At 41.9% G+C, this 26,134-nt stretch overlaps 1 protein-coding gene across 1 annotated transcript in view; it reads right to left on the reverse strand.

The window, feature by feature from the left end:
• hmcn1 (hemicentin 1) overlaps positions 1-26,134 on the reverse strand; it is a 107,524-nt gene that overhangs the window by 3,801 nt on the left and 77,589 nt on the right. Inside the window, exons 40-103 of the mRNA XM_034081502.1 lie at positions 25,981-26,104; positions 23,922-24,097; positions 23,649-23,745; positions 23,117-23,239; positions 22,845-23,000; positions 22,072-22,353; positions 21,809-21,976; positions 20,445-20,558; positions 20,082-20,168; positions 19,795-19,986; positions 19,513-19,686; positions 19,311-19,424; positions 18,737-18,882; positions 18,487-18,637; positions 17,871-18,068; positions 17,681-17,794; positions 17,252-17,439; positions 16,794-16,890; positions 16,461-16,622; positions 16,224-16,337; positions 15,930-16,132; positions 15,644-15,725; positions 15,398-15,529; positions 15,048-15,197; positions 14,697-14,856; positions 14,478-14,602; positions 14,192-14,375; positions 13,726-13,823; positions 13,333-13,611; positions 13,037-13,233; positions 12,732-12,813; positions 12,414-12,550; positions 12,187-12,328; positions 11,885-12,029; positions 11,558-11,685; positions 11,310-11,466; positions 10,941-11,062; positions 10,658-10,822; positions 10,105-10,212; positions 9,740-9,877; positions 8,759-8,893; positions 8,193-8,462; positions 7,689-7,879; positions 7,302-7,515; positions 7,025-7,159; positions 6,670-6,860; positions 6,411-6,492; positions 5,943-6,212; positions 5,572-5,742; positions 5,294-5,464; positions 4,468-4,638; positions 4,193-4,363; positions 3,933-4,103; positions 3,348-3,518; positions 3,113-3,259; positions 2,822-2,959; positions 2,585-2,706; positions 2,204-2,441; positions 1,959-2,021; positions 1,004-1,123; positions 777-911; positions 575-688; positions 301-426; positions 48-176 (exon numbers count right to left, since the gene is read on the reverse strand). Of these exons, the coding sequence (XP_033937393.1) occupies positions 48-176; positions 301-426; positions 575-688; positions 777-911; positions 1,004-1,123; positions 1,959-2,021; positions 2,204-2,441; positions 2,585-2,706; positions 2,822-2,959; positions 3,113-3,259; positions 3,348-3,518; positions 3,933-4,103; positions 4,193-4,363; positions 4,468-4,638; positions 5,294-5,464; positions 5,572-5,742; positions 5,943-6,212; positions 6,411-6,492; positions 6,670-6,860; positions 7,025-7,159; positions 7,302-7,515; positions 7,689-7,879; positions 8,193-8,462; positions 8,759-8,893; positions 9,740-9,877; positions 10,105-10,212; positions 10,658-10,822; positions 10,941-11,062; positions 11,310-11,466; positions 11,558-11,685; positions 11,885-12,029; positions 12,187-12,328; positions 12,414-12,550; positions 12,732-12,813; positions 13,037-13,233; positions 13,333-13,611; positions 13,726-13,823; positions 14,192-14,375; positions 14,478-14,602; positions 14,697-14,856; positions 15,048-15,197; positions 15,398-15,529; positions 15,644-15,725; positions 15,930-16,132; positions 16,224-16,337; positions 16,461-16,622; positions 16,794-16,890; positions 17,252-17,439; positions 17,681-17,794; positions 17,871-18,068; positions 18,487-18,637; positions 18,737-18,882; positions 19,311-19,424; positions 19,513-19,686; positions 19,795-19,986; positions 20,082-20,168; positions 20,445-20,558; positions 21,809-21,976; positions 22,072-22,353; positions 22,845-23,000; positions 23,117-23,239; positions 23,649-23,745; positions 23,922-24,097; positions 25,981-26,104 (9,757 nt within the window). The remainder of the gene's footprint in view (positions 1-47; positions 177-300; positions 427-574; positions 689-776; positions 912-1,003; positions 1,124-1,958; positions 2,022-2,203; positions 2,442-2,584; positions 2,707-2,821; positions 2,960-3,112; positions 3,260-3,347; positions 3,519-3,932; positions 4,104-4,192; positions 4,364-4,467; positions 4,639-5,293; positions 5,465-5,571; positions 5,743-5,942; positions 6,213-6,410; positions 6,493-6,669; positions 6,861-7,024; positions 7,160-7,301; positions 7,516-7,688; positions 7,880-8,192; positions 8,463-8,758; positions 8,894-9,739; positions 9,878-10,104; positions 10,213-10,657; positions 10,823-10,940; positions 11,063-11,309; positions 11,467-11,557; positions 11,686-11,884; positions 12,030-12,186; positions 12,329-12,413; positions 12,551-12,731; positions 12,814-13,036; positions 13,234-13,332; positions 13,612-13,725; positions 13,824-14,191; positions 14,376-14,477; positions 14,603-14,696; positions 14,857-15,047; positions 15,198-15,397; positions 15,530-15,643; positions 15,726-15,929; positions 16,133-16,223; positions 16,338-16,460; positions 16,623-16,793; positions 16,891-17,251; positions 17,440-17,680; positions 17,795-17,870; positions 18,069-18,486; positions 18,638-18,736; positions 18,883-19,310; positions 19,425-19,512; positions 19,687-19,794; positions 19,987-20,081; positions 20,169-20,444; positions 20,559-21,808; positions 21,977-22,071; positions 22,354-22,844; positions 23,001-23,116; positions 23,240-23,648; positions 23,746-23,921; positions 24,098-25,980; positions 26,105-26,134) is intronic.

Below are 26,134 nucleotides of genomic sequence, written 5' to 3' on the forward strand. Positions count from 1 at the left end.
GATTCAACTTTTGTTATGTTTATGATAAGCATTAAAGATGTACATACCGAGGCAGGGCCGCCCCACTCCCTGAGATCTGTAGCCACGTGGACAGGTGCAGTGGTAGCTGCCTCTGGTATTCTCACAGATCTGATTGTATCTGCACTGATGAGTGCCATCCCTGCACTCATCGATGTCTACAGCACAAAGGACACAGGAGTTAATCATAATCTCTCCCAGTCTGAACTTTAATAAATACACTTTAGCAGATGCCGTCTGGCTTAACAAGGAAGAATGTACTGTATGCTTGTGAATACTCACCTACACATGTCCCATTGCCGCCTTTAGTCATACCATTGGGGCACAGGTCAATACAGGTGTAACCCCCCCGTGTGTTTTTACACTGCTGATCTGACCGACAAACCCTCTGTCTGCACTCATTTATATCTGCAGTGATCAGAGAGAGGACAGAGGAGGTCAATGTTTCTTAAAGAAAATGATGTGATAGTATTGTTTCAAATAATTCATTATACAAAAAGTCCAAAAACAGTAGTTATTTTTTTTTTAAATAAAACAGATAAATTATATATCTCACCTATACAGCGTCTGTTTCTGAGTTGGTAGCCCGGCTCACAGGCGCATCTGTAGCTGCCGATCGTGTTCAGACAGTGTTGATTGCACAGATTTGACTCCTGGCACTCGTTTACATCTGAGCAACAACAAAGACAATTGTACAGCTTAACTTTAGCATCACTCAAAACGAATGGTAAGTTTATCTATTAAGATTTGTCATGTACCGGTGCAGCTGAGACCATCAGCTGTTCTCCTGAAGCCCCGCCCACAGCGAATGACACATCGGTAAGAGCCAATGGTGTTCTCACAGTCCTCTCCATCATGGCACACGTTCGCATCCAGTGAACACTCATCAATGTCTATGAGAATTAACAGTAGGGAATTATTAAAACAATAATATTTGTGTGCAATAATCATGCTAACATCACTGATTCAGAGGTGAGTTGTTTACCCTGACATGTCCTGCCGTCAGCTGAGATGGTGAGGCCCCGGGGACACGAGCAGTAGTACGTGCCCATGGCGTTGTGGCAAGTATGAGAACATGGGTTTCCGACCTCACACTCGTTCTCATCTGCAGCACATCATTTGCATATAAAGAACAACACCTAAACTTCAACTAACAGTTATTTCAATGTAGATGATTGTGTTGATTAATCTCGCTTCAATTGTTTGGGTGAATGTAAATGTCAGAAAATGGTGAAAAATATCAGTGTTTTTAAAAAAGCCCGCAAAAGGTCTTTAAATAAAAAAAGTTTACTGTAATTAAGGAGTAAAGACAGCAGAAAAACTGGAACAAGACATTTTTTCTTTAAAAAAAAATTGCATAAACCGAAATCTATTGTCAAAGAGTTAGGTGATACATTTTCTAATTGACATCTTATCAAACTTATGAATTTAGCCTACAATGGGTACGTTTTGCTAAATAAATTTGGATAAGCATGAAATCATTTAAAAGGTTATTTTATTACCACCATGGGAATCAAGCATTTTTAATATACGTTTAACTTAAAATATAATTTTTATAAACTAGCATTTTACTACAATGTTATTGAACTGATTCTCTATGAGTTACGGTACGTCCACACGGCAGCGTGCGTTGAAGCTTGTCGGTGGGCGTGTCTGGCGCGCGACAAACAACCAATCACATGAATCTCGCGGTTTGATTGGCTAGCGCTTGTACTGGCATATGATTTGATTGGCTGGCGCTTCCGTCGAAGCTTGAAAAGTTGAACTTTTCTCAACTTTTGAAGCGATCAACGCGAGCAAAGCGACGCGACGGAACCACAATGCAGTTCGGCAAAGCCTGACGTCACCCCATTCAAAGTGAATGGGAAGCGTCTCCGTTGAAGCAACGCACGCTGCCGTGTGGACGGGTCGTTAGCATGCTGTGTGGTGATAAACATTACCTGCACAGTAGGGCCCGGCAGACACTAACGTGAATCCCTGAGGACACTGGTTACTGCGATCTCCTGAAAACATGTTTCAGTTACATTAGTATTACAGTTCAGACAAAAACATGGCAAGAAAAAAAAGACGTATCAGATGTAAAAGTCTGACTGGAAAAGAGTCTTATATAAATTGTTCAGTCCATTTCTCACCCATAGGCAAAATATTTTTTTACAATAAGTCCTTTACAGACAGTAATTCTCACCCTGAGCAATATTAGCTTGTATGCTATACTCCAACACTTCCTCCAGGGGGTTGTAGTGAGCTCTGATGGCTGTGGCGTGCAGCGTCTCTACGAGGAAAGGCATCTTGCCCTTGGACTGGTCGTAGGTGATGGTGTGGTTCCAGGAGTAGGGCACACTCTCCCGGTCGATGCTGAACATGCGGGTGGACAGAGCGTACAGCTGGCCCGGGCCCGTCTGGATGTAATCCTCTGTGTAGTCCTGAGTAAAAACAACAGTGTAAACTTGAGGCATATTTGAGGTAATTTTACATTGTGTAGCTAAGATAAACAAAAAGAGAGCTGTAGTGTATATAACAGGGCCTATACCTACAGGGGCTACAGGGGAACAGCTTATTTATGTACCTTGATGCTGATGTCAGCGTGTGAAGGCAGTTGCAGGATGTGTCCGTTCACGACGATGTCCAGTAACAACACTCCATCTGAGTCCATGCCTCTGGAAATGTGGGTCATCCTCAGGATCTCACCTACCGAGATTACAGAACAGACAGATACATTCAAGGATTTCCCCATGATAACATAACGACAAATCCAATATCATCAGTCAATCATTCAAATACAAAAATATATGTTTATTCTTACCCGTGGCAAACTCCACCTGTGTCTCTCTCCTAAAGATGCTTCCTGTTAGCGTGTAGCCATTGACAGCCTCTCCCACTTCCTGTGCAGTGGCCCAGTAAACAGGGTTCAGGATCGAGATGAGCTTTCTCATTGCAGGACCTTGAAATAAAAGGCAGAGGAATTATTACATATTTTGAAAAGGTTCGAGAGAACAATTTAAGGTGCACTAAGTTGCATGAAGGCATTGTTATTTGATGCATATCTCATATCAAAGTAGAAGATTTAAACACATGAGCATTTTGGAAAACTGACCTAATGTCCTTGGTACATTAGTAATAGAGGCCTTGATGGTTCTCTCTCCAGACTTGCTCTCTGTGATGGTGGCATTGAGGATGGCGATGCCAAACTCAATATCGTTGATGTTCCCTATGATGCTCCCTCGTGCTTTCTGTGGTCCACCTGGAAAAAATAAAAACATATTAAGCTTTGATTACTGCACTCTACTGCACACATATGCAATATACGCATCTTGACTAAAATGGCTCACCTGGGCAGGCCTGACTGCTACATCTGGACAGCTGAGAGGAGTCTCCTGGACACAGCCGGCCACCGTTGCTTGAAGACGGACTGTTACAGAGACGGACACGTGTCCTCTCTCCACCACCACAAGAAGTAGAGCAATCTCCCCATGGCTGCCATGAGCCCCAGTTACCATCAACTGCATTGATATATCCAAAAAACATAAAATCACTACAAACACTAACACACAAATCATAAAAAAAAAGAGTATTTTCTTATTTACCTGATTAATTAAATACACTGTTTGTTCCAATAAATGTTTTGTAATTGAAAATGTATAGATATTTTCATTAAAATATTCCTATGAAATAGAAGGTGGACAACAACCCAATAAAAAGAGGTGTGCCATACTTGCCCAGTTTAGTAATACAATGCTGTTGAGTTTTTTACCAGACAGGAAAAAAGATACAGCAATCATGTTCAGTGAATTCAATGTGAAAGGCAAATACAAGTTCTATTTATTTAGATCACTTCTCATTTAAAGAGCATTTTAAAGGAACCTCTCCACCCTTAGCCTTGAACCACTTACACGTTCTTAAACATGCTGACTCACCAGGACAGTTGGCTGTGCTGCATCTCTGTATCTGTGAATCTGCACCTGCACACGCTCGCCCACCATTGGCTGATCTGGGGTTGTCACATGTCCTGTAGCGCCTCATCTGACCTCCATTACACGTCTTGCTGCAGCTGCCCCAGCTACTCCATGGACCCCAGTTACCATTAACTAATGGAAAGAAAGTGTACAAATGTAAGAGAGAGAAAAGGAAAAGCCAGGAGTGAAGCCAAATGAGCCGGTGAGTTAATTTGACTGACTGGGGCAGGGGTCATTGTTGCAGAAGTCGATCTGGACGTCGTTGCCTTCACACTGCCTGCCAGCATGCTGAGGGGCGGGGCTGGCACAGAGGCGTGTCCTCTGTCTGGTCCCGCCTCCACATGAAACACTGCAGGTTCCCCAGCTCACCCAGGAGGACCACTTCCCATCCACTGGTGGGCAAAATAAAAGAAGCATTATAATCAGTCAGTTAAACTTTAGTATTAACTCTCTTTTAATCTGATTTAATCGTAAAGTCAGATTTCTGAGCCCTTACCAGGACAGGGTTTCTCCTTGCAAAATTGAGTCTGGGTGTCTGTGCCCTCACACTGCGGCCCATCAAATGCTGGAGGAGGGTTGTTGCACAGGCGGATTCTGGACTGCATACCTTTACCACAAGACTCACTGCATGGGCTCCATGGCAGCCAAGACCCCCAGTTGCCCGAAACTGCAAGAGTGTATCAGACAGACAGTCATTATATACATGCATACACTTCCATATTCAGCCCAAAGGTAGAAAGTAAGAACCTTTCTTTAAGTACTGCAGTTAAATTACATTTTTAAATATCTATTAATTTATTTGACAGTTATAGGTATCAGCAATGCTATATGAGTAATATAATAATATCCTAATATAACACTTACAGGACCAATATTTTAGGATTATTTTCAGGATTATATCTGTGTGCTTTTACATAAATAAGGATACATTTTAAAACTATGGTTATGCTACTTTTACTTGAGTAACTAATGTGAATAATTATTTAGTCACAGAGTCCATTATGACAGATCATAGGCCTCTGAGACCTTGTGCAATTTAAAGCAAATATTAAAACCTAGAACAAAACCACAATCTTAATTAATTTATAGGAGGTTACAGAATTGAGATATGTATAATTTAAACAAATATATTCAAATCAAGCTCTGACTTTAGTATGTAGAAGTTGACGAAAAGTGTAATTCTACACAAACATTACATTTCAGCTGTTTGTATGGGACATCACATTGAGAGTAAGCAAGCCTTCCTGCCAGTTGTTCCTCCTCAAACCAGCTGTTCATACAGCTTACAGCCACATTTACAGAAAAGGTATTTTGTCTCTCACCTGGACAGGGTCTGACACTGCACATGATGACCTCCACTGCCCTCCCCTCACAGGGTCTGCCTCCATGCTGAGCTGAAGGGTTACTGCAGGTCCGGACCCTCGTTCTGTTGCCCTGCCCACAGGTCCGAGAGCACTCCTCCCAGAGAGACCACTCTGACCAGTTACCATCCACTAAGGAGGGACAGACGTTACGATTGTGTTACCCCATGTGCCCTTTGACAGTTCCCTTTACCTCAATAATCAGGATGAATCCTCTGATGTATTTAAAGCACGCTCACCTGGACAGGGCTTTCCCTGACAACTGCGTGTCTCTGAGTCTGATCCTGGGCAGTGACGCCCTCCATTAGCAGGCAAGGGATTGTTACACTGCCTGAGCCTCTTCTGGGACCCGACACCACAGGACACACTGCAAGGACCCCACTCTGCCCACTCCGAGTAGCCTCCATGAACTGGAAATTGCATGATACGCAACACGTCATCAGACATTTGGTTGATTTAGTAAGTACAACTAGAGTATCACAAAACGGAGTAAAAATTCTGTGTGTGTACTCATATCTGGCCAATATATCTAGTTCTGAAGATTTTTACTATGAAAATTGACAAAAAAATGTGGCACAACCCAAAATAACTCCCCACATGTCCTGCTCACCTCGTACAGTCACAGTGACCCTGACCAGCACTGATCCCAGCAGGTTTCTGGCCACACACTCATATTCAGCGGTGTCTTCCTTCTGGGCACTGCTGATCCTGAGGGAGCTGTTGGAAAGGGGGGAGAAGCGGTCGTTGCCCAGCAGAGGGCGCCCCTGACGGGACCACTCTATCATGGGGGTGGGCTCACCCTCCGCCTGACAGTTGAGCACAACTGTGGTGCCAGCATCCACCACTGTATCCACCGGCTCCACTACGATGCTTGGTGCACCTGAAAGAATAGTCGATCCATATGATGAAACATATAATGGGGAATTGAGTGATTTCACACATCAACAACAACCGTGATGGTGCAATATTAAATAATTGGAGTACTCTTTTAGGTTAGAGCTATTTTCACATGCTGTCTATGTAGAAAATGCAAGATGTTATGCTAAATAGGACTGACTGAATTAAGATAGACACTTACTCTGCAGGGTAAGAGTGACACTCCTCTCCACCACACCAGCATCATTTGTTGCCACACACATGTAGCTGCCTGCATCTTCACTCTGTAGAAAATGTAAAACACAGTTACAATCTATCAGATCAAGCCTACAAATATGTTTAGATTAACATTATCATTTATAAATGACATCCTACTTAAGAATATATGTATGTGTCTATGTTATATATTAGACCACAGAGCCACCAGAGCACTCAGACTCTCGTCTCATGTGTTTTCATACCACTGTTCCATAGATAGCCAGAGAGCCGTTTTGCAGCTGTCGGATGCGGTTGCTGATCGAGATGTTTATTCCACCTTTGCTCCAGCGGATGGTGGGCAGGGGATCTCCCCGGACCTCACAGTTCAGGATGGCATTTCCACCCAGAGGTTCAATACGGTTGGAGTGATGCTCCCCATCAATGATAGGAGGCTCTGGAGACATCACACATCACATGATTAAGATTGAGTTGTGAGTTCAATGTTAATATTTTACCTGTCTACTATACAGACATTTGTGAAAGAGACAACTGTGTTATACTATATTGTCATTTATGATCAGTTTCATAAGTAAAAGGATTTTGAGGGACTCATTTTACCTTTGACATAAACGAAGGCCAGAGACTTGATGGTCCCTACGCTGTTTTCTGCCAAACAGGTATAGGTGCCAGAGTCGTCTTTGCTCACTCGCTCTATCACCATCTCACTGTGGCCGTTCATGTGGTCGTAGTGAACTAAAGCATTGACAGAGGGGGGTAAAGGACGATGAAAAAAACACATGCCGCTACATAAATATGGCATTCTCTTATGGATTTTGTGGTATATGTTCAGTTTATATAAAAGATTTTACTCATCAATAGTGACCTTGCTACATACCTGGGAGGATGTTGTTGTTAAAAGCCCATGTGATTTTGGGAGGAGGGATGCCACTGACTCCACAGGCCAGTAGGAGGCGCTCTCCCTTGTTGAGGGCAACGTCTCCGAGCAGCTCAGTGAAGATGGGGTGATTGTGGACAGACAGGGTCGTCGTCTGACTGTCCTGTCCGACCGAATTTGTGGCAACACATGTATAACTGCCCGCATCATCAGGCTGGTACAAAGGGAGGGGAGAGGAGGAGAGTGTGTGCATGCAGGAAACAATCTTTAAAATCATATTTTTGATGCAGGACAAGCCACCTTAGATATAGTCAATACGTGCCAAGTTCACTTTAGCAATTTACCCATATCAATAAATAGTAAAATTATTTTAAATGTTTTTTCTACCTGAGCGACGTCTATAACTAGTTCTCCGGAGGGCAGGATGGTGTACTCCCCTGTGCTTTCACTGAGAGGATTACCGTCCTTCTCCCAGGTCAAGCTTGGCTGAGGGACCCCCTCCACCACACACACCAGCTGAGCCTGACTGTTTTCCACCACCGCTACCTCCAGCTCTCCATCACGGATGGAAGGGGGGACTGCAAAGAAGTCATTGTCACATTCAAATGTAAAAGATAGTGTAGATTTGGTTGATACATTACACATACACTCACAGGGAGATTTGGCAGCCACAAATACCCTGTTAACTACATTTTACATTTTGAGGCAAATTGGCTTGATCACGTAATGGGATAAGAGGAAACATGCAGTACACCAGAAGAAATGTGTGGAAAATAAACTGTAACAAATACACTTTGTTCTTTGTAACTTGCAGTCAGAAGTAAACACAGCTACATCATTATTTTCTACCACAGTGATGTGGTTTAAAATCCTACATTCATTGAAACTTACTGTGTACAGTCAAGCTCATCTCATGGCTGACCGTGCCTGCTGCATTGGCAGCAGTGCAGGTGTATCGTCCAGTATCACTTGGCTGGATGAAGGCGATCTGCAGGGATCCTGAACTGAGAACCCGTTGGCGCACAGATTCATGCAGCGGCTGCCCGTCTTTGTGCCATGTGACAGAGGGGGAAGGTGAGCCGTCAGCATGGCAGTGTAACATCACAGAGGAGTCCACAGGTGCCAGGTACTCTACAGTCTCTGAGCTGATCACTGGAGGAACTGCAGGACACAGAAAATAGAAATACCACATGAAGTCACAACATTTTGAATATTTACTGATAGCATAAGGAAATGAGGCTGTTAAACATGAATTTAGATGAATGAAGTTAGTTTGGGTTGAAGGTTTGTTTAACTAGTTAAAAAAAGTGTCTGTTATAAAAAAAAGATGAATGTAGCATTTCATGCAGAGCTATCAGATTTCAATTGATTTCTAGATGCATTTCTTACATGCTTGTACACATTTATGTATAACATACTATGCCTATAAATCTAGTTACTTGGAGTGTGTGCCCCACCTTGTACTCTGAGTTTGGTCTTGCCCAGTGCAGTGCCTGCAGGGTTTTGAGCCACACATATGTACGTCCCAGAGTCTGACACAGAGGCCTTAGTGATCTGCAGACTTCCATTCGGCAGGACTGTGAAACTTCCACCTGGCAGGAATCAAGGGAGGCTGTTATGACTGATTACTTATGATTGCTGACACACACATACCAGTGTTTCCGCTAGGATTTTTTCTCGCCGGTCAAATGTCCGGGCAGAATTTATTTTACCGGACAAATTTGAAACTTACCGGTCATATTTCAATAATAATAAGAGTTGTGTAGCAGAGTTTCCGTAAGCAGGTAATTACCGGACTATGAGCAGATATGCTTCAGTTTAAAACTCAGTTCACGGGGCTCAGTTTATAATCGTAATCGAAAAATTCAGATTCATTTTTCAATAAATGATTCCACAAACAACAAACAACATCATTATTACATTCAAATAAACTACTTGTAGTAGATAACGTACATTATTCAGAAGTTTACATCAACTTTGAATAATAACACGGGAGAAACGGAGCCTCTCTTTTCCCCTCTCCCTCCATCTCTCTCTCTCCCTCCCTCTCTCTATGACAGCCCGTCAGTTTCTCCTGCAGCTCGCTAAACAGAGGGCGGGGCTTCAGGTGATTATGCAGAGCTGCGTGTCTCGGTCAGACTCAGCAGCTGATCTGATCTCTCTCTCGCGTCCGGTTATACTTCACTCGCGTTTATGTCCATATCGATCAGATCCAGCTCTCCTGGTCGGCCTTTATAGAGAGCACCGATCAAACTATTAAGAGTGAATATCGACGATAATGACCGGCGGCCGATCTATCGGAGCCTCCCTAATTATTACCAGACATTTTGACCGTCAGCTTTTGAATTTACCGGTTTTTTATAAATTTTACCAGCTAAAAACCGGTAATTACCGGCTAACGGAAACCCTGACACATACATGTAGACAGGAGTAATTACCTGAGGTAGGTATGTTGATGCCTTCCTTCTGCCAGGTGATGGTGGGTCTGGGTGCACCTGTGGCCCTGCAGGGCAGAGTGATTGGGTTGTTCAGGATCACATCCAGGGTGGAGGGATGAGACTGGATCACCGGGAGCTCTGAGGAGAGGAATGGGAGCAGAGGGATTCTCAGAAAGATCCCAATAATAAAGTCAAATCACAACAGAATCACACAGTTGTTATAGCTTAAGGAAATATTCACATTGGATCATTTACCCACAACACAATGATATGAGTAGCAACTTTTAACAATGAATATTTTTGGCTTGCTGCTCTCTCAGACAGCAGTTTATCTCTTGATTAATGGATCCTCAGGATGTTCTTACGCTGCACTGTGAGCTGCACATGGCGGTGGGTGGAGCCTGCAGCATTCTTGGCTGTGCATGAGTAGCGTCCAGAGTGACTGAGCTCAGCTGAGGTGATTTCTACTGGACCTGCGCACGCACACACACACACACACACACACACACACACACACACACACACACACACACACACACACACACACACACACACACACACACACACACACACACACACACACACACACACACACACACACACACACACACACACACACACACACACACACACACACACACACACACACACACACACACACACACACACACACACACACACACACCAAATCAACCAATTTAATAAAGCTAATTAATCACACAGGACACATTTATCTCCTATAATCTTAACTGCAGTGTTATGGGAGTCACAGCTGTAGCCTTTCTAAAACTTAGCACAGGTTGAAGAATGAGCTGAAAACTAAAGCATTATTAACTCTAGTTTGCTGTCGATTTAGGAATTTTGTTGGAAGTTTGGAAGGTCATGTACTAAATACAACACATGTATTCTGATTCTGACCTGTAGGTAGGATGCTGTAGCCTTGTCCCTCTTTAGGAAGCCTCGAGCCATCTTTGCTCCAGTGGATTGTGGGCGCTGGGACACCAGAGGCAGTGCAGGCGATGACCACTGGGGACAGTCTGGTCACAACCAGCTCTGTGGGTTCATCTGCTATAGATGGTGGAACTAGTAGGACATACAGTCAAACTTGTTAGCAAAATATCTAATACATTTAATAACATATTGACACACCCTTAATGGACGTACCAGAATAATAATGATCACATTTTAAGAGATTGCTCACCGTGGACAGTGAGGTTGATGGATCTGGAGTCTTCTCCTGCCTCATTAGAAACCACACATTCATACACAGCTGTGTCCTCGACTGTTGGTGCTATAACTACCAGGGAGCCTGATGACAGCAATCTGTAAGTAACTAAAAGTTAATTATCTAAGAGAACATTCACTATGATGTGCACCACTATGAAAAATGTATCTTACAAGGCAAGGCAAGTTTATTTATATAGTACCTTTCAACACAAGGCAATTCAAAGTGCTTACAATGAAACGGTCAAGCAAATAATGTTATTAATGTGGTACTACGTTCCATTTTTGCATTACAGAGTTTTTAATCTTGAGTTATAGAACAGAGAGGGAGAAAACCTGGATCAACCTGTACATATTCTGGTTCTGGTCAGTATTGATGGTTCGACCATTTTTGATCCAGCTGACAGTGGGTTTGGGTATGCCTGTGGCCTCGCAAGACAGGGTGGTCTGAACGTTGACTGTAACCGTCACATTGGTGCGACTGTCAGCGATGGAAGGAGGGACTGAAAGATGAAAAATTAGGATCATAAAATGACTGGGGGATTTTTGCTTGTGGGTGATTGTTTAAAAGTATTCATGTGTTTTACCACCCACCAAATACTTGCAGATCCACTCTCTTGCGCTGGGTCCCAGCCTGATTTGTTGCCATACACAGGTAGCGGCCAGTGTCTGTCACCTGAGCAGAGTGGATGTGTAATGACCCATCCTCTGCAAATGTATACCTGAACACATTTGTACAAACTGATTAAGATACAGCTTCGAGAAAATGTCAATAAATAGATATTGCCTATAATATTTTAACCTAATTTCTAGATGTAATATCGTGGAAATACATGATGTTCATCAGCAATCGTCATTTAGTAAGGAAAATATTGCTCATTGAGAAAGAGAAAGGCATCCTAATAATATATTTTGATTTACCTGGGGTTGTTTCCTGCCAGGATGGCACCGTGTTTCCTCCAGGTTACACGAGGCGGTGGCACTCCACTTACAATACACTCAAGCACTGCAGGCTTGTCAATGTGCACTGACACGGTCTGGGAGCCTTCCTTGATGGTTGGGGCCACTGAGGACACAGGTTACATCGTTTTTTACTTGAGTAATGAATTCAGCTCTATGAATAATTACGGAGAATTAGTCAATTAAAAATACTCTTTTATTTATGCAAGTATAGAGAGTATCTCATGATATATATTAGTTTTAGATCAAATATGTCATTGTACCATTGACAGTCAGGTTAAACTGACGCGTGGTCTTGCCAGCGATGTTGCTTGCCACACAGGTATACTGAGCTCTGTCGTTGAGCTCGGCCATGTTGATTTGTAAGTAGCGGCCACCAGACAGAATACGCACTCGGGCAGAGGCCTACAAAAAGATAGAAAATCATTTGTGAATATATTTAGCGGGAAGTCATATTATTGTGGGATATGTTATTTGTTTGGTTTCTGACCTGCAATGGTTGGCCATCTTTGAGCCAGCTGAGAGTTGGAGGTGGGACAGCATCAGACTTGCACTCCAGGATAACCTGTCTGTTCTGCAGCACTGACAGGTCCTGAGGTGTGCTCTCCCCCGCAATGTTAGGGGGGACTGTTGGGGGAAATCCAGAAAGAGACAGGGTTACCTGGATTTTATGTCAACTTACATTACATTTTATTAATTGTCCAGACAAATATTACAGAAAAAATATTAGTACAATTGTTTCATGCGCATGAGTTGATGAATTATCCTTTTTGTTGTACATTTAATATAAGGTAATTTAAAAAACCACCATTCACTCGAACCAGGAACTCCTTGTCGTCATCTCCTGCTGGACTGTTTGCTAAGCAGCTGTATCTGCCTGTGTCCTCCAACTGAGTGTAGAAGAGTTTAGTAAACATTTTGTATCATATAGAGCATTTAAAGATGTTTTGTTCATTTTTGCTGACAAATAATATATATAACAGACAGAGAGAGTCTGCCGCGCAATTAACAATATTTAAAAGGAAGTATGTTTTTGATGCTTTCATTGGAAAGGGTAAACACATTTTATATATGAGACATTTTATTTCACATCAAACTTCCCCTGTCACTGACCTGTGCTGAGGCCACACGGAGAACCTCTCCCCCCCGCAAGAGGCGCACACTGTCTGTCTGTGGCAGCGGGCGTCCATCCTTCAGCCAGGTCAAAGAGGGCGTAGGGATACCTGAGGCCTCACACTGAAGCTCCAGGACATTATTAACCACAACAGAAACTTCTGCAGGTACTCCAGAGCCGTTGATGTGTGGAGGGTCTAAATATGAAAACATAAACAAACAATATGTCTTTCCATACTGTATATATAATTCAAAGGCTGAAGCTGGATAAAGAGTAATAATCTCCAATTACTCACCCAGCACTTTTAGGTTGAAGTGGCGGCTAGCTTGGCCAGCGCTATTGTTAGCCATGCAGGTATAGCGTCCTGTGTCATTGACCTGAGTCTGGATGATTTGGATCGTTGTATTCAGGTTTAGGAACTTCAGATGAGGGTCAGTAAGTAGAGTTACCCCTTCTTTAAGCCAGGACATAGTTGGGGTTGGGGTCCCATCAGCAATACAAAGCAGAGAAGCCGAGTTTCCTCTGACTACAGTCACATCCTCTGTGCCGCCGGCTCCATCCAAACCAGGAGGGACTAAGGAAAGTAATACAACATATTAATGACTATTGTTAAACAGTTTGATTGAATTGTGTTTGGTAATAAGTTTCATTTTCAATTTTTACAAGCAGGTAATGTTTTCAGACTCACCATGCAATTGTAGTTTATAATGTCTGTTGTCCACTCCTGCTCTATTTGATGCAACGCAGGTATAGGTGCCACTGTCGGACACCTGAGTGCGTGTAATCCTAACAGAAGCCAAAGGTACAACATATAAGTGTCCAATTGCAATTGAATTAGGACACAAAAAATACCCAAAACCAATGGATCAGCATGTCAGAAAATGAAACACTTTCTAATGTAACTCATTACAGTGAAATTGCATTAAGCAGGGAGAATTTCCATACTCATGTATTAGTAGGAATACCTGCAGGATAGTTTTAAAAAGATAAGCAACTTATTATCACATTTTACAGAAAACGAATTAAACCTATGGCTCACACAACGATTTGCTACAATTTCTGACTAGAATTTTTCCCACAAGAAACACAAGAAGTTGTTCTTAATGCAGCACCATGTGAAACAAACTCTTCTTGAACCCTGTCCACTGACCTACCGAAGCACCTGTCCAGCAGAAAGAAGCCGTATGTGGGAGGAGACTGGCAGAGGCAGGCCGTTTCTCAGCCAGTTGAGCTGGGGCGGAGGAGAGCCTGCTGCAACACACTCAATGTTGACAGAACTGTCAAGAACTGTGGTCAGCTGCTCAACTGTCTCACTGTTGCCGTCTATCACAGGAGGCACTGAGAGAGCAAAATGGAAAGCAAAGTCAGTGAAAAACAAACTCCTCATGCTATAAACAAGTTTGTACTGGACGACACAAATAGAAAATAAATGAAACCCACCATACACATTCAGATTGAATATCCTGTCTTCTTCCCCTGCAGTGTTGGTGGCCACACAAGTGTACTTGCCACTATCAGGTGTGTTAGCTTCGGTCAAAGTGAGTGTGCTTCCATCTGGACTGATCCTGAATGCAAAGGCATTATTGCACCATCATCAACACACTCACCCATCACTGGATTGGACTACTGTGAGATCTTTGTTCATGCAGCAAGCATTACCTGAGCCCTTGGTTTCCTGCATTGGTGATGACTTCGCCATCCTTTAACCACTGGATGGTTGGAGCCGGGGTTCCCCGAGCCTGACAAACCAGCTGGATGCTTTCATTGAGAAGGACTCCCATTTCACGCGGCATCTCTGATCCAGATATGCTGGGAGGGACTAAGAAAGAATAACTGGTCTTAGCACAATCCTATAAACACATGTATTTGTATGAGAGCATACTGTCAGCACATTAATCCTGATGCTGTAATTTTCTATGAGGCTCATGGGAAGAGAAGCTTTTACATGTCTTTAATTTGCAAAAGGGTTAGAATTGATTTAAATATATTTATAGTATAGTGTGCATGTACCTTGTATAGAGAGATGGTAGCTCTTGCGTGCCTTGCCCTCCATGTTGGAGGCCACACATGTGTAAGTGCCGCTGTCAGCAACCTGTGACCGCGCAATCTGCAGCTTGCTTCCTCCTGCGAAGATGTGCATCTCCAGAGACTCTGAGTTCTCTAAAGAAATACGAAGAACATATGTTTGGTTTATATGAAATGACCATGGTGTTACAGTACCATGTTATGTAGTAGTACCCCTTTCCCTTTGTCTCATCAACGGTTACTTGTGTTAAAACAGGTTATTTGATTTAAATGTAAGAGACAGATGAAGAATAACTTTTCTGTCCCAGGAAGAAATTGACAAAACGCAGGCTTACCTATAGGTCGTCCATTCTTTAACCACGCGAGGCTTGGAGGAGGGATTCCAGTAGCATCACAGGCAAAGGTAACTGGGTTACTTATGGTTTCCACAACACTCTCCTCTGCTGGGCCATCAATACTGGGAGGCACTGAAGAGAGAAGTAGAACGATTTGTTTCAATATTATAATCTAAGTGTTAAGCAATTCAATGTGTGTTTTAGTAAGTTTATATTTTTGAAGAATTAAAATATTTTGTGAGCTACCATAGATATTCAAGTGGAAGTTCTTGTCCACTTGTCCAGCAACATTGGTGGCCTTGCAGACATATTGTCCTGTATCAGACACCTGAACGAAAGAGAAGACATTCAAGAAAGATGGGAAAGAAAAACATTGAAAACAATATTATGACAAACACAAATAAGGTGACAAAGACAAGAGTTGCTTTCATCAAAAGAAAGAAAAAAGACCTCACAGTAATGGCCACTCCATTTGACTTGCTCAAAGTTTGTTAAAAAAAAGATCAAGAACAAAAAACAGTGCATCTCTTACCTCGGAGCCTTTGATCTCAAGCATCTGTCCCTCTGCCACTATGCGCAGGTTTGCCGTTTCTGTCACCATCCTGCCGTTCTTGTACCAGGTGATGGTGGGTGGAGGGACAGCGTTGGACTCACACTCCAGCTTTACTGATTTCCCAACGAGCACATTCACCACCACAGGAGAATCCCCACCACTGTCCCGGATACTTGGAGGAACTAAGAGTCAAAGGACAAAAACATTATTCATCAGTTTATGATGAATAATGGTCAGGGCTGTACATTCAACACAATATGGGTTTGTACTGACCAAAAACGGTGAGATAAATTTGTTTGTATGCCTCTCCTGCTGCATTCATGGCCACACAGCTGTACTTTCCTCCATCAGAAACTTTGGCTTTCAGAATCTGTAGTGTACGACCACCTAAAGGCACAAATGAACACACCGATACATTTTAGAATAAACTGTTGTAGATATTTTTTCAGGCTCAGATACAGATATTCTTTGCACATGTAAATAAATTAAATGTAACCCAAGTTGCAATACCTGGCATGATGAGTGCATTGGTGTTGGCCTGAATGGGACCCCTGTCATTTAGCCAGCTTAGGGAAGGAGGGGGGAAACCAGTAGCTTCACAAGAGAGTGACACAAAATGGTTCACCACCACAGTCACAGTCTCAGGACTCAGGCCGATAATGGTTGGAGGTACTTGAAGGAAAAAGATAATAAATATTAAGTATAGCAAATAGTATTTTTAACACAATTAAATCATGTATAAAGTAGATAGAAATCAGTGCTTTCCACATGAAAGTAAATGTAGATTTCCTCTTTGCACAATTATGATAATAAAAGACAATTAAGAATGGAAATGTGACTCACCATGAACATTAAGGTTAAAGGACTTGTCTGCACTTCCAGCCACATTGTCAGCCACACACACATAGCGCCCTGTGTCCGACACCTGAGCAGTCAACACCTGATGGTTGGGAAAGACAGTGAAATGTGGAATCTAGTAAGAGCACAGATCTACTTAAATAGACAGGATCAACTAAGTTAAAGTGATGAAGCAATTGTTTTGTATTGGGAAAGATATTCCACTGTCTGTTGTATCCGTACCTTAGAGAGTTACACAAAAGAGAATGAAGCCAATCTAATACCAAACAATTTAAGTTTTATAAATATATTTATGGAAAGGACCTTCTGTTGATTTCATTATATTGTACAAGGGTTTCTATCTTTGGTTAATATTATAGGCTACTGTTATATAAGAGTAACTTGTAATGAAAATGGGCTAGGAAACATGTGGAGAACAACTCTCTTTGCTTTCTAGTTTTTACCTGAAGTGTTCGCCCATTGGACAAGATCCTATGTGGCCCATCAGAACTGACTGGCTGGCTGTCTTTAAACCAGGTGATCTTGGGCGCGGGGTTTCCAACCACGTAACACTCCAGTTGGGTAGTTTTGTTGACTAACACAGTGACCTCGTTGGGCAAATCACTGTCTACTCCTCGTATGGTCGGCGGCACTATTGTAGGACAGTAACACACAATGAGAATGAGAATCAGGTTTGTTGCCAAGAAAGTTTTTACATAGGAAATGAATGCAATAACAATAAACAGTAAACTGCTTTTGTGGTGGCAAGTTTTGGTCCTGATTGGGCCGTTGCCTCCTGCCAGAGGAGAGTGGTTGAAACGGTTCATTGCAAATAAAAACACTCCCCCCAACTGTCTGATACTTTAACCATAATGAAAATAGTTTTTACTCACATAATACTCTGACATCATACTGAATGGAGTCTTCTCCTGCTTCGTTGACAGCCACACACGTATACCTTCCTGAATCTTCAGCCTGGGATCTGGGATTCTGTAACACTCGCCCACCTGTGAATAAAACGTCAACGATTAGTACAAACTCATTCTCCATCTTGCTCCCTCCCTGTTTTGTATGTCAACTCACCCGGCAAGATCAGAACTCTGTCATTTGAGGTCTGCAGTTGTCCGTCTTTGTACCAGGTGAGTGTAGGAGGAGGCACAGCATTGGTCTCACAATACAGAGAGATGGGATTGTTGAGTATCACATCTCGAACTTCCCCTCCAAAGCCTGGGGGAGACGTGCTATCACCAACTCCACCAGGCCTGTTGAAATTAGGCGGAACTGAAAAAGGAAAAAGTAATCATTTTTGTCATCTTTATTTTTGATTTTAGCTGAGAGCACACTTTAAGGCAGAAATTGTTCCTTTATGAATTAAGGATGCTGTAAAATGAATGGTGTTTTTCTTTTAAAGCACAAACTTTTTTGCAGAAATTACCATTTTCAAACACACACACACACACACACACACACACACACACACACACACACACACACACACACACACACACACACACACACACACACACACACACACACACACACACACACACACACACACACACACACACACACACACACACACACACACACACACACACACACACACACACACAAAACAACAGAACCAGAATACACTTTGAGCCCATGAAATGCATAAATAGTCTCAGTTAACACATCAGCTTCAGTCGACCCAGTTCACCTTGTATATTTACATCAAAGTCCTTCTCATCCTCTCCAGCTATGTTAGTGGCTACGCAGGTGTAGCGGCCGGTGTCTGACACCTGAGCATGCTTGATCTGAACAATACGACCGTTGGCTGTTATGGACACATGTTCATCCGTGCGCAGGATCTATGGAGGAAAAGTAATTACGAGAGTGAGGAATCAGAGCAGGTTTTACAGGTCATTTTTTCTCCCATAATCACTCATAGAATGAAATCAGATTGCTACCTGTCCGTCCTTGAACCACTGCAGTGCTGGGGTAGGAAAGGCCTGAGCTGCACACTCGAGTGTCAGCGTGCTGTTGACCTTGATCTTGACCTCTTTGGGTGCCATTCCCTCCCCTGGAATATCATTCTTATTGATCTGAGGAGGAACTGGGGTCAAGAAACATGTTTAGAATACATTGATATTGTTTATATGATCATGTTTCATCCATCACCAAGAATGTACAGATTTAACACGTAATCTCTGATCATTACTATCAGTATTTGAGCTATATTAATTTATATTATACTCCCTCTCGTAAATGTGCTTGACTAATCCGTCTTTTCACTCTTAATTTACCAAGATTTCTTTAGTCAGTAAGTCATTGTTTAATGATTTCTTAATGATGAATGACTTATGAGCTAACCTGTGGTAAACAACATTTCAAATGGGGCTTTTGAATGATTCGTTGTGGGAAAATCAGTTTTCAGATATTTTAATTACATCAAATCATCAATTATTTTTCAGTCGATAAAGATTGTCTTTGAGGAAAGCTCTATTAAGTTACAGCATGTTCTCAAAGAAACATAAATCTCACCATAAACCTTGACCTCATAGTGCTTCAGGGTCTCTCCAGCCTCATTAGTGGCCACACAGGTATATCTCCCGGCATCCTCTTCTTTAGCGTTCAGGATCTGCAGGGTGCGCCCACCTGTGAAAGCATGGGTGATGGATTACAGACCCTACTGCTGTATTCTATTACATTTCAAGTCTATTGTTATGTAAGTGTGATTTCAAACCTGGAAGGACTCGGATGCTGCGACTTGACTCAAACGGAGTGCCGTCCTTGAGCCAGACGATGAGAGCAGGAGGGTAGGATTGGACTTCACACACGAGAGAGGTGGGGCTGCTCAGAGTGACGGTCACCTTCTCTGAAGAACCGTCAGGACCTGATCCAGCAATGGTGGGAGAAACTGGCAAAAAAAAGGAGGGAAAAGCACGGTAATAAAACTAAAAGTAATACACCTACCAAATAGTTTTATTCATACTGTAAATAATACAAAAAGGCATTGTGTTTGTACCCAGGACATTGAGGTTGAAGTGCCGGCTGCGTTCCCCTGCACTGTTGGATGCCAGGCAGCTGTACCTGCCGGTGTCTGCAATTTGGGCCGCAGATATTTGGAGGAAACGGCCGTGAGACAGAATCTGGTGCCGTGTGTCAGGCACCAACAGCTGTCCATCCTTCAGCCATTTAATCTCTGGTACAGGGTTACCTATGAAATAAATGAAATTAGCAATACTCAATTGATCAAGTGAATTCTCATTAGCAGAACACGAGATTTAGACGCCAATGTGTTCTGTCACTTACCTGAGGCCTCACAGCTGAGAGTGATGTTGTGTTTCTCCTTCACTTTAGTGTCCGCCACAGTTCCCTCGACCACAATGCTTGGTGGAACTGTCGAATCAGACTGAAAATCAATTACAATGTTCTCACTGTTTTCCCATTCATTAAAAAGTGATCACAGCAAGATACATGTTTATCATATATATATTTTTAATTAATGTAAATTAAATCCAATGTCCTATAGATGTAAACACATTTTCACACCTGACACCAGATTTGTTATTTTATTTAATTGAATTGGATTTGAATCTGTATCGTGAAGTTTTCATTTTCACTCAATATGATGCCATCTAACAAACAAAAAAAATAGTTTTTTTATATCTTTACCAAGGATGTCGAGGTCAAAGTTCTTTCTTTCCTCTCCCGCGATGTTAGACACAATGCAGGTGTACCTCCCAGCATCCTCCACTGCAGCATGCATTAGACGCAGGCTCCGGCCACCTAGAGATATAACAAGCCAATTATTTCCTTTTATTTGGTGTAATAATTGAATGTTTTCAAACGCAATGTAACCATTAATCTACCCGTTATTTTTACAAATATTTCTCCAACCAGTGAGGTATAGGCACATCTTTATATGATCATTATAGTTATCAAAAAACAAGAGAATAAAGTAAACAGGTATAAAATACTATATGACAGTAAACAAAAGTTGTTATTAATAAACAAGAATACAGTTTGAAAGGGGAGTGATTTGTAAAATATCCATAAAGAAAAAGTAAATCTGTTTACAGTTCTGTTTCATATGGGTGTTGAGAGATGTTTCCATAGATCTCTTCATTTTGCTCTCAAAGTGCACCAGAGTGATGCTTTCAACTTCAATATTTAAATCTTAATCTTCCCGGGGGAGCATGCCCCCCTGGACCGCCCTAGAGGAGGTTAGGTCCCCCCCCACTTAAATCATGTTCACATGGATAGGAAACTAAATGCATTTTTTGCACACATCTTGTGTCCATATCTTTCTGTTTGGTGGTCATGCCACAACCGTGCACGTGAATGCATGCACGAGTCATGGCAAGATATCTGGATTAAGAGGTTGCTTTTTCTTTGCAAAGCATGAAAGAAAGGCCAAATGAATGGGCTGTGATTTTTAAGCAGAGGTTAATAATTTGTACGGCCCTCGGAGGATGTTGAAAAAATTGAAATGGCCCTTGAGAGGAAAAAGGTTCCCCACCCCTGACTTTGACAATGGTTTTCAAATCCTGAGCTCATGCCTAAAAATGGCGAAAAGTCGAACACAAAATCATATTGGCAGGGAATGGTATGTTTAACTCGAGGCAATGGTTTAATTTGGAGACCTCAATATGTCTTGTAAAAGGTTTAAAAACACAATTCAAAGCAATTGCTCCCGTTTGACTTGTTTCACAATTCCCTGTCAGTTGAGTTTGGCCCCAGTGGCAATGATCCTATTACTGGTGATGTATTGCAACTGCTTGGCCTTGGAAATCATCTAGGAAGCCAAAAGTTCAAGTTGTTACTCTGTCTGAAATCGAGGCTATCATTTATATTTTTGGTGGCTTGTTTTCATTGAGTCCTTCATGACTAGCAAGCTAAAGTATATATTTGTTTAGATGTTTGAATATATCTGACCTGGCACACAATAACATGGGGAGATAAATCTTGAAAAATGGTAAATAAGGTTGTATAGCTTTTGTAACATTTCAAGCTCATTAGGTCACACAGTTACTCACCAGAGAGGACACGCACTGAACTCGTAACTTTGATTGGCCGACCATCCTTTAGCCAGGTGATGGCAGGTAGAGGGATACCAGAGGCCTCACAGCTCAGAGCAACTGGGTTCTTCACTACAACACTCACATTCTCTGGCTGCTGCACCTGACCAATTATGCTAGGTGGGACTGAAAAAGAGGAGAAATTAAAGAAAGAAATATAAGACCTTGAAATGGTCTGTAATTCTCCTAACTGATGAACAAAATAGACAGTTTTTTCGTACCATGTACACTAATGTCATGCTTGCTGTCAGCCTGTCCGGCCAAATTGACAGCAATACAGGTGTAGCGTCCTGTGTCTGACACTTTAGCATCTTTAATCTTTAACAGCCTCCCCTCGTTCAGGACTTTAGCTCCGTGCTGGCCTGTGATTGGCCGGCCATCTTTCAACCATGTGATGGCTGGTCGGGGCACGCCCTCTGCAGCACACTGTAGGGTCACATCACCTCCTTTTGTGAGGGCAACGTTATCCGTGTCGCCCTCGCTGCGTCTGATGGAAGGGCGGACTGAAGTGGAAGAGAAGCAGGTGAGTTGGTGCTCTAATCCTTCAAGAGATGCTAAGCACATGACAATCTAGTTTTTCATACTGTATGACCTGCATAAATATATACATTTCTTTTAAACTTAGAGGCATAATTTAAGTGGCTCCAGTTACATGCATGATGTTTTAGTAATTTTAAACACGGTAAAGTCTAATAAAACATACACACATTTTCCCCCTGCTTTCTTTGTTCATAAAAGGAAACATCCATTTAATGTCTTACACCTAGCCTTGGTCTAAAATACTTAAAATACACTTTCTACACGGTTTCTTCCTTTTTAACTTATTTACTATTACTCTTTACCACAATGCTGTTACCTACCAACATGTAAAATGCATCACATTTTTGCCACATGTAACGGATTTCTCTGGCAGTGCATTCTTCTAAAAAGGCAAATATTTAAACTGAAATGAATTGGATATCTAGATGTCACAGATCTGGTAGAACATACACACCATAAACCTGCAGGCTGTACTCTTTTGAGGTGGTGCCGGCTGCGCTGGAGGCTGTGCAGGAGTAAGAGGCTGTATCTGTCCTCTCAGCGCTGGAGATCTGCAGCTGGCGACCTCCTGACAAAACCCTGAGCCGTTGGTCCGACTTGATTTCAGAACCTGGGATAAATACAGAGGACAGGTTAGTCTGGTTTCTCACAGTACATTAAACAATGTCCACATAGAGTAGCAATACTTTTGCTCTTTGTGTCTCTACAAACAAATAAGACACGTACCATCCTTCCTCCAGGTTAGGCTGGGGGGCGGTATGCCACTGGACTCACACACCAGAGTGATGAGACTTCCTTCAGTCACAGTCATAGGAGAAACCTCCTCTGAGCCACGGATACTGGGAGAAACTGAGATAATGACATGCACCAAAAGGAGGCGCTCACATCACATTCAATGTACATGCTGGTTCATTTCCCTGAGGTGAAAGTGAGAAAGTCCTAACAAGTTCCTAACAAATCCCTGCTGCAACATCACTGAATGTGAGAGGAAAATGAAATGTTAACATGTAAATAACACTGTTGATATCATGTTTTTAAACCTATGAGGCCATCACTGTTTTTCATAGAGATTGGGTGCAGGTTAATCAATGGTCTTTTACAACTAATCAAATATATTATATTAATATCATACATAAATAACACAAATATATATCAAATCTATATTATATTTTACTTTTTACTTTCAGATTCAGCTTCTTAGCCAACACAAACGTATTCTTATAAAGCAGTTTAGCAAACACCCCAAAGATAAACTCACCCCAGACGTTAAGATTGTAGTTCTTCTCTGTTTTCCCAGCAACATTGGTGGCTTCGCAGGAATACCTAGCTGAATCCTGCACCTGGGCACTATCCACCTAACAATATGAGAAAAATCACAAGATATGGTACACTGACAAACTCTGAACTCCAATTAAAAACAAGGTGAATAGTATAAGTACAATGATTTTGTTTAGGAGGAACTTAAAATACACAAGCTATATCAAAACAAAGATTACGAAAACTGTTTTATGATTCATAATTTCGGCTGTACCTTAAGCACACTCCCATCTGCTGACACAGTCAGACCGGGCTTCCTGAAGAGTGGGCGGCCATCTTTGCGCCAGGAGAGGGTCGGTGGAGGGATTGCATCGCTCTGGCACTGCAGCTCCACTGGACGGCCGAGCATCACCGTGGCATTCACCTCCTCACCCTTAATGTTAGGGGGCACTGCGGGAGACATGAAGGGAAAATATTGAAGAAAAAAGTATGTCTGCGAAATGGAGAGATTTAATGATCTGGGCATACACACTATTCAAGTGTTCTTTTACATGAATTGAACTTGAAAGCTATCCTACAAGGAAATTCTAAATCCTGTAAACTCCTTCATATGACATCATTAGCAAAGAGAACCATTGCTTCCTGAGATCCAAAGGCTCTGTTAAATTGGGCATCTGGTGCTCTTTAAGTACTAATTATATCGTGGGCTATGATTGTATCATTAAACCAGTTCAACATTTTCTGTGGTATTAACAATCAAAGTTGCTTAATTTCCAAGAAGTTCTTGAAACCTGATCTCAATGCAAATTGCTAACATGCACTGCATAATGACTCAAGTGCAAAGAAATATGGACAATAATGTTTTTGCGCACTGTGACTTTCTAAGCAAAACAACAAAAGATTGCTGAGATCGGTTAACTAGATTTCTTATTTCTGGGACTTTTGAGCAACGGGGAGGCAAACAGTGGGAAATGCTGTGAAACAAGTCAGGAAGTGTCTGCAGGTCTCCACCCCATGAATGGCTCTATTCTAACAAAAAACTGGACCAATAAAAAACTTCGACATTATGTGGCGATTTTGATCATTTAAGCTTCTGTTTCTGAGGCAAGACAGTCAAACGTTTGGGTGAATCTGGCCTGGCCTAGAAAAGGACTGCTGGCTCATTTCCCTTCAGTAGGGTCATGGGAGAGAGACTGACAGGCCCTCAGCTCAGCATTTGGCCAGACACAGGAAGCTACAGAAGAATGGTAGCAATTACCACAACAAATCCGCCTTTATTTCTTCAGACAAGCTTTTTTTGATCTTTCGGAGGAAACACACGTCATGTGGATGTTTGTATTGAGCATACATATATTGAAACAGACATACAGAGACAGACACACGGGCACATATTCTATATGTAAACTACTTGTCTCCTGTTACTACCTCAGTGACAGTAGCTTTGATCAGACTTGTATAACAAATCATCTGCTCAGCTCTGTGTAGAAAACTGACATGGTTTATTGAAATGCTAAACTTAGTCAAAGCATACTTCCTTTACAGATGCATGTTTTGCTTGAGGCCCTTTTCAAATATAGCTTCACTATTTTATTGATAGATCTGGTGCTCTAGTAAAGGACATTTGAAAGTCGGCCATAATCATAACTAATTTAAACAAGAAGGGAACAAAGAGTGTTATGAACATGACGTCTTGAGGAAAATCATTTAAATATAAAAGCGTTTCTTTCAAGCATGCCTGCCTAGAACATGCCAAAGGAAGCCAATGTTTTACAACCATTTTATTGCTCATATTAAAGGATTCCGATATAAAAATGTAATTAATGGCTGATATAAAGCTCAATCTGTAATCTAAAAGTTTAAAATGAGAAACCCCCACTATCCTAAATCAAAACATAAGATTGAAACATCCTAGAGCTGCAAATTCTTTCCATTGTTGATTCATCTCATGGTTATTTTCTCAATTATTATATTAATCGTTTGCCTGCTAAATGTAAGAAAATAGTGAGAGTCCCTGAGTTATAGAGGACATACATTATTTAAATATTATTTTCTCTGTGACTAACAGTCTACATCACAAATATTCAGTAAACAATCATTGAGGAAGAAAAGCAAAAATCTGAAACCATAGCATTTCAAAAATGTTTTTGTTTGTTTGTTGGACTTCATTCAATACAGCAGTTACAACTTCCTACTATTGATTTTCTCCTATTATGTCATATGTCTTTTGTAACATATGATATGTAAGATTATGTATATGTAGCTATTATAATATATTTCACATATAGGTAATCTTTGCACATGTAAATGTTCGTAAAAACTTGTGATCTACTCACCATAAACCCTCAGGTCGTACTCTCTGTGTTGTTCCCCTCCTGCATTGACAGCCACACAGGTGTACCTGCCTGTATCACTAACCAGAGCGCTGTTCAGAGAAAGCACTCTGCCACCAGACAAGACCTAACAGGGAGAAAGAGACGATTAGACACG

This window comes from Pseudochaenichthys georgianus, chromosome 4, assembly GCF_902827115.2.
Source record: "Pseudochaenichthys georgianus chromosome 4, fPseGeo1.2, whole genome shotgun sequence".
Classification (NCBI taxonomy): Eukaryota; Metazoa; Chordata; class Actinopteri; order Perciformes; family Channichthyidae; genus Pseudochaenichthys; species Pseudochaenichthys georgianus.